Raw genomic sequence first — 12,247 nt, 5'->3', positions numbered from 1 at the left:
AGCTAGGCCATGATTTGGATGTTTCGATAAAAAGAACTGTGTAATTGTGCACTGTGGTGATTCAGTTGCAGCAAAAGTGGGGAAGCCTCGTAGGAAGGGTAGTGAAGCCCCACAGTGGTGAAGCCTTTGTTCATATCCCCTTCTTTCCTTCTTCCTTTCAATTCTCATTCTTCCATTACTGTTCTGTAGGTATTCCAGCAGTTTTTTTCTCTCTATCATGGACTCTTCTAGGGTGATTTCTAAACTTCTTTTCTGTGTTGATGATCCTTTAATGTTTCTTTCATAATCTCCTCTCTTCTATTAATTCTTTACACTGTTTCAGGTCTGCTTTGGAGTATTTTACAGCACATATGTCTGAAGTTTAGACTCCGTTTTCTGAGTATCTAACCATCAAATTGGGTTGAGTTTTGACAATGCTAATCCCTACCCTATCTACTCCATTCGACCCAAGTTTGATGCCCATCCGACTGGTAGATTAAGAGTTATGTTAGTTCTTTTTACTTTCTATTTTCTGATTTCTTCCTACTTTCTATTTCTGTCCATGTGTGTTTCTCCTAATCTAAACATCACTTTGCTTTGATAATTTAACGACACACTCACCCTCATTAGGACCTTTCGTCTATGTTAGTTCCACCCCATCGGATATGTGGTTTGAAAGTTCTAATCTTATTTAGTTTCTGCCATATTCATAGTTTACTGGTTCACTGTGATTCTGGTTTGTTTAGGTTTGCTAGTGTTTGGTTTCAGCCTAGCTTACCTCATCAATTGCCAAGATTCTAAGAAAAACTAACTTCACCGGAGAGAGATCCCACTCATGTCCAACACTTAATTAAACAGTAACATCCTACCATTTAAATATGCCATGTAACCAAATACATAACAAAAAACCCAAAAAAAATAGAAATTGAACAAGCTTCAATCTCAAGAACTCGGTGCCAACACTAGTTTCGACCAGCCAGAAACCGATATTTCCCAGGTTTTGACCATATATCTCGGTCGAAACCTAGTACTTTCTCCAAGCCAACTCGAAACCTTGGTTTAGAGGCCCAGAAAAAAGAAAAACAAAAATTTGCACTGATTCATGTTGTGCTGCCTATTTTGACATTTAGAACCCAATCAATGCATTAGTTTCACATAGAGAACACTCGAAATAATACTTGTGGTTTTGACCCAAGTTTGATAGTGTATATTATTCTTGGACATGGTATCGAGTAAGGTTTGATCAGAACATAACTCCTTCAATATAAATCAGATTTAAGCAATCTTGGATTTGTTTGAAAGCTTTGTATATTCCGGTCAAACTTAATTTGGTGTGCACAAATGCTGTTTAAAATCGCTTTGAATAGAAATAAATTTTTAGACATCAAAACAAATAAATATTTTACTGCTCTTTTGGTTTTTAGCAATATTTTATCATATTAAGATTTAAGGAATTTTTAGAATGGAGAAAAACCCCAGCATTTAAAAGTTGAAAATTGCACAAGGAGCCCCAAAGTTGAGGTTTTTTCTGTGTCTCAGTAAAAGGAAGTCTGACCTCTAAACTTCCAGCCATAAGCGGTGGTGAACAGTGGAAAACCAGGTAATTTCTTCCTCATAATGACCATGCCACCATGTGTCTGCCCTGCTTTGACATGCTGATCTCTTTGGTGTGTGTGTGTGTATGTATAATGTATATATATATATATATGCCACCAGTTCTCTATTTAAGTTCTATATTTGGCTGAGGAGGAAAAAGCAACCTCTTGAACTCATCTCCCTTATTTCCCAAGAAGAAAGCTTTCTTAGACAAAAATCCAAGGATCAAATGGGTTGGAGCTAGGAGATTCCAATTCTGCTTACTTCCACAGATCCTTTAAGGCTCGTTCTATTGTTAATTCCATTCTCACGTTCATTGCTAGAGATGGATCTCCCTTCCATAGTGCTGAAGCTATAAAGTCAGAGGCAGTATCATATTTCACTAAGATACCACTCTCTCCCCCTCTGATCCCATCCCTGAGGGGCTCCTCAACAAGTTAATCCCCATCCATCTCAGAAGTGACTTACAAGCTATCCCCTCCGATAATGAGATCCTTGCAGCAGTTCTTTTCCACAAAGCCAACAAAGCTCCTGGAAGGAGTTAACCCTTCCTTCCTTTGCCTATAAGGGAGCAGAAACTACCAAATTCCTCCACCCAATGTGTTGGGCCACTGTTTGCCTTCCTAAATAAGAGGGATGTCTTGGTTTGAGAAGGATTAAAGAAGTTAACTCTGCAGGTATTCTTAAGTTGAATTTGAAAATTGTGGCTAGAGAAGACGAGGTTTACTTTGGACTTCTCCGTAAAGAATCTCTTTGGACAATATCTCCCAATTCTGAAGCTTGTTGGGTCTGGTACAAAATCTTGAAGCTAATGCCCATTGCTCTTTTGCTGACATTTGTTCCAAGATTGATGACGGAGTCTTTCCCTCACTTTGGCTAGACAAATGGCACCCTCGTGGAGTGCTCCGGTGGCTTCCATTATCATTCATGGTGATTGGGCTCCCCCAACCACTTCCTCCCCGGCATTAGCTGACAACTGGACCTCCTTACCCCCCCTGTCCTGGTGGTAGGGGAGACTGAGTAATTTGGCTCGAACAGCATCTTCAACTCCACCTCTGCTTGGGACTTCGTTCGTACCCGAGGTCACTTATCTCCTTGGTGCAAGATTGTCTGGTTTAAAGGCCGCACCCCTAGGCACAACTTCACTATATAGAGGGCTCTCTCCAATTGCCTCCCCACACAAGCTTTTCTCCTTGCTCGGCAATTCCATCCAGCTCTCCGCCTATTGCTTATGTTGGAATGGTATTGAAGACCGTTGACCATCTTTTCTTTGGATGTCCCTTCTCCTCTTTTGTCTGGGAAAGGTGTTTTGAAGAAATGCTGGCCAAGTTCTCGAAGAATTCTCTTGTTGCCAAGAGAATGGATTTGGATCGACATGACCTTTGTTGGGAATTCTATTTGTGACATTGTTGGCAAACTTGTCTTCATGCTTGCTATAAACCTTTTTGGATGGAGCGTAATCTCCATATATGGACCTCCAACTCTAGATCCTTCGATAAGATTTGGACGACCATCTCCTTTGATGTTAGGTCCAAGATATCTTCAATACCCCCAAGTTTGAATCGGACTCCCAAGGAACAGACTTATTGTTGTCTTTTGGGGTCTTCCCTTGTCCATTTTGCAGCCAGCCTCTCCCCCTCTTTAATGGCTTGCTTTTGTCTTGTTTTTCCTTTTCTCCTTTGTATTTAGCTCTTCTCCCCTTTGGGCCACTATTCCCTTTCTTTGTTAATGAATTATTTATTCATCCAAAAAAAGTTATATATTTTAAGAATGATCTCAAATTCCTCACTACTTTCATCTAAAAGCTTCAACCTAACTATATCTACATCAATTTTCAACTAAAAAATCAGAACAGATAAAAGCAATTTAATGAGCATAAACATGTGACATCCATAATACAAGAAAGCCACTCTAGCAAGCAATGAATCTTACATACCGCTTAAGATGCGTAGGCGCTCATTCGGATCATCATCTCCATAGAACCATATCCTGGCATTGCTAGGATGGTAATATTTACGGTGAAAATCCTGAAAATAAAATAGAAGCCCATGTAAGCCTATAAATTGTAAGCAAAAAACATATTAATATGTATGCAAAGAGTCCAGGAAATATGTGTGTAGTATCCATGTAATGTGTCATACACACTGTTAACAAGCTAACATTTAGGCTGTCTTTGGGTGTCCATAGAGTGAGGGAGGGTGTGAAAAGTTCACTTTTAGACAATTCTCCCAAAGTTTTCTGGCTGTTTGTTTGTTATAAAAGTTATGGTCTTAGAATAGTGCCTTTCCCACCTACTTTCTCATTCTTGCACTTTCTTAGCACAACCAAACATCAGTCTAGAAAAATGTGATATTGTCTTCTACTTCACTTCACTTCACTTCACCACCCTTTCACTTTAACACATTCTCCAATTCTCTTCACAATCGCACACAGCCTTAGTGCAATCATGCATAAACATGATACCATATGAAACTATAGGCTATTCCCAACAGGCACATGCACAACACGACAACAAAGGCGTGAAATGCACCACCAATGAGCCAAAATTTCAAATTTTGCCCAAATTAGCAAAATATTTCAGTTTTGCAAGAAACTGAGATGAAATAACTGTCAAACTTCATAGAATTTTTGCCACAATATTTTGATTTCGGCAAGGTTCTAAATGGCCTTAAAAACAAAATTTTGAACCTTGTATACCACAATCGAAAGTTTGAAAATCAAAGAGATTATCAGAGCTACACCCAATAATGAATCCTCAGGATGTTGAAACGGGAAATCAAAAGTTCTCCCCATTAGGCATAAGATTTCCAATCCAATTTTCTTTTATTCCTAGTCAAATATAAAGATTGACACTCCTTTTATCAGCAGAATTGAGATAGTTTTCACAGATTACCAACACATAGTAAAGCTAACTACATGTAGCTAGCTGATGAATAACATATACAACATGACATTTTATCAGTAGCCCCTTCAAAGGTCAAAACCTGGGAGCCCTTTCTAATCCTGATTCTTCTGAAAGGTCTAAACCTGGGAGCCATTACTTGAAGATCTGGAGGGAGAGAACTAAATAAGGTATTCAAATGGACAGTTGAACCTGCTTATAGAGTGGCTAATAGAGCAGTGGATTAGAATTCATATCTGGGCTTCTCTTTGTTTGACTTCCACAGAAAGGCAGAATCAAAGGGAGTTAACATCCTTCTTTGTGAAATTAATCAATATTATAGTGAAGTCTAGTAGACATCATACATTTTGTATTTTTCTTTTATTAAAAATTCTGAAATACCAAGAAAAAAATTCTAACTTGATTTCCTGTTTCCGATAAGCCCTACCAAACATGCAAAGTGATCCATATCAAGTTCAGTAGAGTTTTGCGGAGATTGTGACGCAACCGGAAGTATGGTGTGCTAGATGTTGTTCTAGCACTGACGAACCCTCGAATCCAAAAGGTAAGTGAAACCCTAGTTCCAATGAGAAAGAAGAACAAATACAAAGCTATTTCAATAAATGGAAGTTAATCTTGCAGAAATCTCAAAGCAGATGTATATAGGTAGGTCTGCTTACAAGGGCAAAAGCGTAGAAAAAGGAAGCTATGAAAACCATAAATTGCGCACCAAACTTTGCAGGCCCCAAAACCCCTTAAACAGTCGAATTTAGAAAATCTTCGCCAGCCCCAAAATCTAGCTACCAATTCCGAATTGGGGTTATGGCTCACGTAACTCAATCTGAGTCAAAAGTTATGGTCTTGGCATTGACGCTGGAAAATCAGTATTTTTTATCGGACCACATGGCCTTCTGCCGGTCCAGACGATCAGAAACTCGTCCGAGATCTCCTCTACATTAGATTGCCTTACTGCAAATCCTGATTTTGAATTAGTTCTTCTTCAACCATTTTAGCAGAAGTGTCAAATCTACAATCCCCACATACTTTAAAATTCCCTGCAACCTGATCCAAGAATTCCACTTAAAAAGATTTTCTCTAGATAACATCGTTGTATGACCCTAATTTCAGCCCTGAATCTCATGAATAAACTCTAAATTTTCCAACCTTAAATATTGAGGTCCATGCCCACAGGACATCACAATCCATCCTGCACTAAGATCCTCTCAATGGTATTGCTATTCTGTTTTATATCTGTTGCTTTCTTTCCTTCCATCATTCAAACATAGGGCAAAAAGAATAGGTGAATAGGTTCCAAGGATGTTGGATCGAAAGGCTTTCACTAGCATGCTAAGGAGAAGCTCAGATAGGCTGCATTAAATAACCCATTGCATTCCAAGAAGCGCTAAATCAGAAAGTGAAACATCAAGAAGAGAATAAATAAAAAGGCAACTGATTTGTTGTTTGTTCTGTAGATTGAGAGAGATGCAGTGGTTGAATGCAAAAGATGCAAAACATTCGTCACTGGAAGCCACCTTAGTGGAGATTTATGTGGGCTTTAAAATAAACTTCACAGTTAAATATCCCCTATAAAAACATGGAGGAGAACTAAGTGCAAAATGCAATAATCCTTCTTAAATCCATGGTCCAGAGACATCTAATCTCTTGACTTGAATACAAAGGCTTGCTCAAGCCTCAAAAGGAAGCATTTGAGAGTGTCGAACTTTACAATTATTCTTTTGACTCCCAAACATTGGTATTGCAACACAGTAATCGTACACAAGGTTCAAATTTCGGATTTCACCTCTGCCGAAAGTGAAATGTTGCAGCAAAATTGGGTCTATTTCGTCAAAAAGAAAGAAATGGTTGTTTCAAGCCCAAACAGCAGAATTTTGCCTTAAAACTTCAAGAAGGGCCTATTTAAGAACATAGTTGTCAAGGCGCCATCTAGGCATCCACGTGGATGTTTGGAGGCCTAGGCAACAGCCTTAGTGGTATCAACCCAGGTTCGGCCCTTATTTATGCCAAATAACATTGAAGTAACTGTTTCATTTACTTAAGATATTATTCATAAATAAATAAATACCCTCCCCCTATTTGAATCCAATAAAAATAGTTAAAAAATAAAATTCCAAAAGGATAAAAAGTCAATCCCACCCCATTTCAATAACAAAACTGGATTTTTGTGGTAGCTGAAATTTTCAACTTCCTAATGCTTGAGTTTTTCTCAAATCTATAAATTCCATAAATCTTAATATGGTTAAAACATTGCTAAAAATCAAAAGTGTGGTAAAATATTCATTTGTTCTTATATATAGAGGGCTCTCTCCAATTGCCTCCCCACACAAGCTTTTCTCCTTGCTCGGCAATTCCAGTCTCTCCCGCCTATTGCTTATGTTGGAATGGTATTGAAGACCGTTGACCATCTTTTCTTTGGATGTCCCTTCTCCTCTTTTGTCTGGAAAGGTGTTTTGAAGAAATGCTGGCCAAGTTCTCGAAGAATTCTCTTGTTGCCAAGAGAATGGATTTGGATCGACATGACCTTTGTTGGGAATTCTATTTGTGACATTGTTGGCAAACTTGTCTTCAGTGCTGCTATAAACCTTTTTTGGATGGAGCGTAATCTCCATATATAGACCTCCAACTCTAGATCCTTCGATAAGATTTGGACGGCCATCTCCTTTGATGTTAGGTCTAAGATATCTTCAATACCCCCCAAGTTTGAATCGGACTCCCCAAGGAACAGACTTATTGTTGTCTTTTGGGGTCTTCCCTTGTCCATTTTGCAGCCAGCCTCTCCCCCTCTTTAATGGCTTGCTTTTGTTTTGTTTTTCCTTTTCTCCTTTGTATTTAGCTCTTCTCCCCTTTGGGGCACTATTCCCTTTCTTTGTTAATGAATTATTTATTCATCCAAAAAAAGTTCTATATTTTAAGAATGATCTCAAATTCCTCACTATTTTCATCTAAAAGCTTCAACCTAACTATATCTACATCAATTTTCGACTAAAAAATCAGAACAGATAAAAGCAATTTAAAGAGCATAAACATGTGACATCCATAATACAAGAAAGCCACTCTAGCAAGCAATGAATCTTACATACCGCTTAAGATGCGTAGGCGCTCATTCGGATCATCATCTCCATAGAACCATATCCTGGCATTGCTAGGATGGTAATATTTACGGTGAAAATCCTGAAAATAAAATAGAAGCCCATGTAAGCCTATAAATTGTAAGCAAAAAACATATTAATATGTATGCCAAGAGTCCAGGAAATATGTGTGTAGTATCCATGTAATGTGTCATACACACTGTTAACAAGCTAACATTTAGGCTGTCTTTGGGTGTCCATGGCATAGAGTGAGGGAGGGTGTGAAAAGTTCACTTTTAGACAATTCTCCCAAAGTTTTCTGGCTGTTTGTTTGTTATAAAAGTTATGGTCTTGGAATAGTGCCTTTCCCACCTATTTTCTCATTCTTGCACTTTCTTAGCACAACCAAACACCAGTCTAGAAAAATGTGACATTGTCTTCTACGTCACTTCACTTCACTTCACCACCCTTTCACTTTAACACATTCTCCAATTCTCTTCACAACCGCACACAGCCTTAGTGCAATCATGCATAAACATGATACCATATGAAACTATAGGCTATTCCCAGAAGGCACATGCACAACACGACAACAAAGGCGTGAAATGCACCACCAATGAGCCAGAATTTCAAATTTTGCCAAAATTAGCAAAATATTTCAGTTTTGCAAGAAACTGAGATGAAATAACTGTCAAACTTCATAGAATTTTTGCCACAATATTTTGATTTCGGCAAGGGGCTAAATGGCCTTAAAAACAAAATTTTGAACCTTGTATACCACAATGGAAAGTTTGTAAAATCAAAGAGATTATCAGAGCTACACCCAATAATGAATCCTCAGGATGTTGAAACGGGAAATCAAAAGTTCTCCCCATTAGGCATAAGATTTCCAATCCAATTTTCTTTTATTCCTAGTCAAATATAAAGATTGACACTCCTTTTATCAGCAGAATTGAGATAGTTTTCACAGATTACCAACACATAGTAAAGCTAACTACATGTAGCTAGCTGATGAATAACATATACAACATGACATTTTATCAGTAGCCCCTTCAAAGGTCAAAACCTGGGAGCCCTTTCTAATCCTGATTCTTCTGAAAGGTGTAAACCTGGGAGCCATTACTTGAAGATCTGGAGGGAGAGAACTAAATAAGGTATTCAAATGGACAGTAGAACCTGCTTATAGAGTGGCTAATAGAGCAGTGGATTAGAATTCATATCTGGGCTTCTCTTTGTTTGACTTCCACAGAAAGGCAGAATCAAAGGGAGTTAATATCCTTCTTTGTGAAATTAATCAATATTATAGTGAAGTCTAGTAGACATCATACATTTTGTATTTTTCTTTTATTAAAAAATTCTGAAATACCAAGAAAAAAAATTCTAACTTGATTTCCTGTTTCCGATAAGCCCTACCAAACATGCAAAGTGATCCATATCAAGTTCAGTAGAGTTTTGCGGAGATTGTGACGCAACCGGAAGTATGGTGTGCTAGATGTTGTTCTAGCACTGACGAACCCTCGAATCCAAAAGGTAAGTGAAACCCTAGTTCCAATGAGAAAGAAGAACAAATACAAAGCTATTTCAATAAATGGAAGTTAATCTTGCAGAAATCTCAAAGCAGATGTATATAGGTAGGTCTGCTTACAAGGGCAAAAGCGTAGAAAAAAGGAAGCTATGAAAACCATAAATTGCGCACCAAACTTTGCAGGCCCCAAAACCCCTTAAACAGTCGAATTTAGAAAATCTTCGGCCAGCCCCAAAAATCTAGCTACCAATTCCGAATTGGGGTTATGGCTCACGTAACTCAATCCGAGTCAAAAGTTATGGTCTTGGCATTGACGCTGGAAAATCAGTATTTTTTATCGGACCACATGGCCTTCTGCCGGTCCAGACGATCAGAAACTCGTCCGAGATCTCCTCTACATTAGATTGCCTTACTGCAAATCCTGATTTTGAATTAGTTCTTCTTCAACCATTTTAGCAGAAGTGTCAAATCTACAATCCCCACATACTTTAAAATTCCCTGCAACCTGATCCAAGAATTCCACTTAAAAAAGATTTTCTCTAGATAACATCGTTGTATGACCCTAATTTCAGCCCTGAATCTCATGAATAAACTCTAAATTTTCCAACCTTAAATATTGAGGGTCCATGCCCACAGGACATCACAATCCATCCTGCACTAAGATCCTCTCAATGGTATTGCTATTCTGTTTTATATCTGTTGCTTTCTTTCCTTCCATCATTCAAACATAGGGCAAAAAGAATAGGTGAATAGGTTCCAAAGGATGTTGGATCGAAAGGCTTTCACTAGCATGCTAAGGATAAGCTCAGATAGGCTGCATTAAATAACCCATTGCATTCCAAGAAGCGCTAAATCAGAAAGTGAAACATCAAGAAGAGAATAAATAAAAAGGCAACTGAAAACCAGGGGGTGATGTGTAATTTACCCAATCTGATTTATATTGAAGGAGTTATGTTCCGGTCAAAGTTAATTTGGTGTGCGCGAATGCTGTCAAAATGGCTCTGAATGGAAATAATTTTTTAGACATCAAAACAAATGAATATTTTACCGCATGTTTGGTTTTTAGCAATGTTTTACCATATTAAGATTTATGAAATTTATAGATTTGAGAAAAACCCCAACATTTGAAAGTTGAAAATTTCACCTACTGCCGAAGATCCAGTTTTTGTTCTTGAACTGGGGGGGTTCGACTTTTTATCCTTTTGGAATTTATTTTTTAACTATTTTTATTGGATTCAAATAGGGGATATTTGCTTATTTATGAATAATATCATAAGTAAATGTTGTTTGGCATAAATAAGTATTTGTCTTGACAACTATGATTCTCAGTACACTGTGCGTACACTAGTAAACTTGGGTCAAAAACCACAAGTACCATTATGAATGTTTGTTTTTTGTGAAAATAGTTCATGCATTGTGTTTAAAATGTCAAAAATAAACTATATACAAAAAATCAGACCTAAAAAACCATTTCTGGGCCTCGAAACCACTATCTCGAGTTGGCTGGGAAAAATGTACCAGGTTTCGACCTGGTTTCGGTAAGTTTTGACCATAACTCGGTTTCAACCTGGTAAAAACCAGGTCGAAACCCGAGATCTTGAACCTTGGTTATATCTGCTCAACATATCATATTGTATAGATTTTTATATTATAGCACTTCATGTCTGCTCCTTTTTCTCTATTCACTTCTCTAACAAAGTGGCTATGCACAAAAAGAGGAAGAGCATTTGATAACAGTGTTCATATATCTATCTACAGAAACAAAAAAAAACTTGCTCATATAATTTCCATTTCAGCAGCAAAGATTATTAAGACATTTAACTTCAGCTTATTAAGCATGACGATGCACAGAGTAGGCTGATAGATGAAGTAGATTTTCTATATCATCATAAATATATAAGAGTTCTGTCGCAGCATGAACAAGTAAACAATGTCATAATAAGATGCGGAAATTATTTTCTAAGGAGATGTAACAAACCTTGAATTCCTCAAATGTAAGCTGAGGAATAACTCTAGGATCACCTCCACTATCTACGCCATAAGTATTGTCAGGAAACATAGCCTGCATAGTGAATTAAATGAAGTAAGAATACATCTAACTTTAACAATAAGCTTCGACCATTCTAATTCTGGAAAATCTTTGAGTTGTCAATTTTCATGAAATGTTTGATATGTGCTGCAGGGAATAAGATTAGCAAAATTACATAACTCAAATGCCTGGACTCAGTGACAGATTCTGAACTACTAACAATGTCTTAAACCAAATCAGTCATGAACTACTCGTCCTTCACAGTATTAAGAATATATCATGTACAATGACTGCTAAGCCTAAATCAAGACCTAAAACCAAGGAATTAAGTATCGGAGCGTATCGTATCGTCTCGGCCGATACGTCTCGGTATCGGTCATGGCCGAGACGAGACAGGTCGAGACGTATCTTTTTTTAAATGTAAATGTCTCGAATGTATCGGTATGTATCGATCGATACATATCGATACAATACGATACGATCGATCGTATCGATGAGACGAGACATGATTTAAACCATTATTTTATTATTTTTGAAATAACGAAACATATCGAGACGTCTCGGTATGTATCGATATGTATCGACCGATACATATCGATACATACCGAGACGTCTCGATACGTCTCGATACGTATCGGCAACTTAAAAACCACATGGGCCCAAGTCTTCTCAAAACAGAAAACTCGAGCAGGAACAGGCTGGCGGAAAAAAACAGTTCCAGCTTTGAGAAACCATAAAAAAACATCTTTAAACTTGGTTTTTGCCAAAGATTTGTTGAGGGCTTTGATTCCTTTGCCAAAACGATCCTAAAGGAGTTGAAATCTCATCATTTGCTGCATCTAACAGCCCACATTCGAAATCAAAAGGTGTTCTTGAAGGGCAAGGTAGGTTTTTTGAAAAAAACTTGATTCTTTTGTTTAAATCTTTGATTTTTGGTATTTTTTTTGCTATGATTCAAAGGGAATATGTTAAACTAACTTAGTATTGCATTCTTTGTATACATTTACAAAGATTTGAGTTCAAAATCCATGTTTCTTTGCATTTTTTACCCAAAACCGAAAATTGCTTCTTTAAAATGATTTTTTTTTTTTTTTTTTCTTCTAAAATTTAAAACAAATGCTAATGTATATAATATATGTACTATATTATGT

The 12,247-nt window shown here is 37.4% G+C and overlaps 1 protein-coding gene across 1 annotated transcript in view; it reads right to left on the bottom strand.

Moving 5' to 3' along the window:
* The window catches only part of LOC122660890 (presequence protease 1, chloroplastic/mitochondrial-like), a 58,571-nt gene that overhangs the window by 7,849 nt on the left and 38,475 nt on the right, over nucleotides 1–12,247 (bottom strand). Inside the window, exons 7-8 of the mRNA XM_043856144.1 lie at nucleotides 11,046–11,129; nucleotides 7,555–7,645 (exon numbers count right to left, since the gene is read on the bottom strand). Of these exons, the coding sequence (XP_043712079.1) occupies nucleotides 7,555–7,645; nucleotides 11,046–11,129 (175 nt within the window). The remainder of the gene's footprint in view (nucleotides 1–7,554; nucleotides 7,646–11,045; nucleotides 11,130–12,247) is intronic.

Source organism: Telopea speciosissima, chromosome 5 (assembly GCF_018873765.1).
Source record: "Telopea speciosissima isolate NSW1024214 ecotype Mountain lineage chromosome 5, Tspe_v1, whole genome shotgun sequence".
Lineage (NCBI taxonomy): Eukaryota > Viridiplantae > Streptophyta > Magnoliopsida > Proteales > Proteaceae > Telopea > Telopea speciosissima.
This window is presented reverse-complemented; position numbering and strand designations above follow the sequence as displayed.